This window comes from Nicrophorus vespilloides, unplaced genomic scaffold (assembly GCF_001412225.1).
Source record: "Nicrophorus vespilloides isolate i.1.1-1 unplaced genomic scaffold, Nicve_v1.0, whole genome shotgun sequence".
Classification (NCBI taxonomy): domain Eukaryota; kingdom Metazoa; phylum Arthropoda; class Insecta; order Coleoptera; family Silphidae; genus Nicrophorus; species Nicrophorus vespilloides.
This window is the reverse complement of record NW_017099347.1, coordinates 1-2,251: the sequence shown is the minus strand read 5'-3', so window position 1 is coordinate 2,251 and position 2,251 is coordinate 1. Positions and strand designations below refer to the sequence as shown.

At 39.7% G+C, this 2,251-nt stretch overlaps 1 protein-coding gene across 1 annotated transcript; it reads right to left on the bottom strand.

Moving 5' to 3' along the window:
- Positions 1 to 926: 926 nt before the first annotated feature.
- LOC108564360 (sodium-dependent noradrenaline transporter-like) lies at positions 927 to 1,874 on the bottom strand (the record flags this gene model as incomplete). The annotated part of the gene is made up of 3 exons (XM_017923383.1): positions 1,768 to 1,874; positions 1,266 to 1,509; positions 927 to 1,069 (listed from the first exon to the last, which is right to left on the bottom strand). Coding segments are annotated over exons 2-3 (177 nt in total), but the record flags the coding sequence as incomplete, so codon positions are not given.
- Positions 1,875 to 2,251: the final 377 nt, after the last annotated feature.

The following is a 2,251-nucleotide window of genomic DNA, read 5'->3' as shown; positions in this document are numbered from 1 at the left end:
GAGCACTTCATCGTCATCGTCCGTAATTGTTTTTATCTTTTGCAAACGAGGAATTCTGATGATGATGATGATGATCCTCTCCGATTCACCGCAGAGATGCGTTCATTACATTTAAATTCCTTTCTAAAAAAAAAAACAACAACAAAGATAAAGATCCTGAATAACATATTCATACGTGCGTAATAATGCTGTTCTATCCCAATTGAATTTCAACGAGAACGATTAAACAACGGCTCTCGAGTTTCTGGAGCGAACAATCAATTCAATTCAAACTGATTCTCAATGAGAACAAGAACTGAAAAGATGATGAAAAGAATATCATCGCATTGATGAAGCAACGAGAGTTTCAAGTGGAGCGATGAAGAATTTCGGTGCATCGAGTTTCTTCACTTAATTACGCAATTGTCGGGCGAAACGAATTTCACCTGCACTTGCGTCCTCGGTTAGTAATCCTCCACCACATACTCTTCATGGTTTTCGAGCTTAATATTAAGCGAATTTATACATATATAATAATAATTAAAAAGAACAGTGAAGAACAGTTAACGTGCTCGCTCTATTAAAGCCTGATTTCAATAATTTTAAAATTAATTCTCCTCGGCGTTACATACATACATACATAAATATTAGCTTAATCTTATTTTTTTGTTGTTTCTTGTTCGTTCACTGCAGTTTCGCTCCGCCTCTCGCAATTAATTAGATCATAAAAGCGAATTAAAACAAAGGCCGCTTCTTTGTTTTCGTTTGTCGCAGCAGCTGCGGTTATGTTGATTATAATGATGATGATGACCATTGTGACTTCGGTTCCACTTTCACAAATTCGATATCGGAAACAATCCTTTTTCTTTGCATCATTTCGTAAAAGGCGTACGCAAATCAAGCACGTGTGGAAATCAAGTGTCTTCATTTGTAGGTGGACATATTACCTTTTCCATCCGGACGGTGGCGCATTCCAAGAAAGGCGGCGAGGCTTTCGCGAACCAAATCAAATAGTACAAAGACATCGCCATGTGCAGGGGATAGTAGACGAGGATCAGGCAGCCGGCCAACAGCTTCACGTATCCAACGCCTAAAACAAGGAAAAACATTGCGTTGCATGAAGAAATAAATAAATTTCTAAGCAGAAAGTTTGCGCATTCCTCCGGTCCGTCTCGATAAGACTTTTACGCAAGGAGAATTTCGCAATTCCACGCGGACGGATCGGAATGAAAGTCGCAGAAAACTTTCCTCCGAAGAACGTCGTCATTTTCGTTTGTTATTCTTACCTTTGAAGAATGGAACGGCGCGCCATGTCTTCATGAAGCCATCCTGCACGATCTGCCCGATTCCCAATTCGAGGAAGAGCAGTGGGAATCCGACGAAGACGAGGAGAATCGCGTAGGCGACGAGGAACGGAAGTCCGCCGTTGGAGATGACGGTCTGCGGGAGTCGGTAGAGGTTGCCGATGCCCGCAGCCACAGAAGCCGTGCACAGGAAGGTCTCTATCAGCGACAGACAGCTCTTGCATGACTGGAAAGAGAAGACAAAACAATGTATTAATAGCAGACAGGAAGCGATGGTTCTCAAGATGCATTATTGCAAAGCGGCCTTCACGCATGGACATCACGAGATTGTACCTACAAAAGTTTACAAGAATCTTAAATTTTGATAATTGCGTGACCGGTTGGTAATTGTGGAGCGATTGTGCTCGTATTTCTTGGCGCAATTAAAAGAAATTGCTGTATCCGTATTGTGAAGTGAAATGTTTTATGCATATAAATCATTTACTTTTGCGTGCTGCTGCCGCTGCTGCCTTTATTACGTTTATGGAAACGAAAGAAGGAAAAGAATCGCGCCTGGTATTATGCAACACGGACGGATCGACCGTTTGCATTGCAAATTCCCATCTAACTGTTAATCAACGTGAAATTTTCGATTTTATAACTATCGATAAATGCCACATTGTTAAAGAAGTCCTCTTCCTATACGTTTCGTAAATCTCTCTTCGCACGTAATCCATGTAAACATATCTCTTAGAGATAAAGAACGTATAACGTAAGTCGAACTGGTTCTGGAGATTAAGTGCATTCTACGTATTAAGCAATACTTGATTACGGACTCGAATCGAAAACAGATTTCATAAATTTATTTTATTTTAATTAAACAAACTAACATTTACGTAATGTAACTATTATCAGATAAATTAACAAAATTTACATCATCTTCAGATATTTCCTTAACTATTGATTATCCTAGTCTAGGCAATTCATAA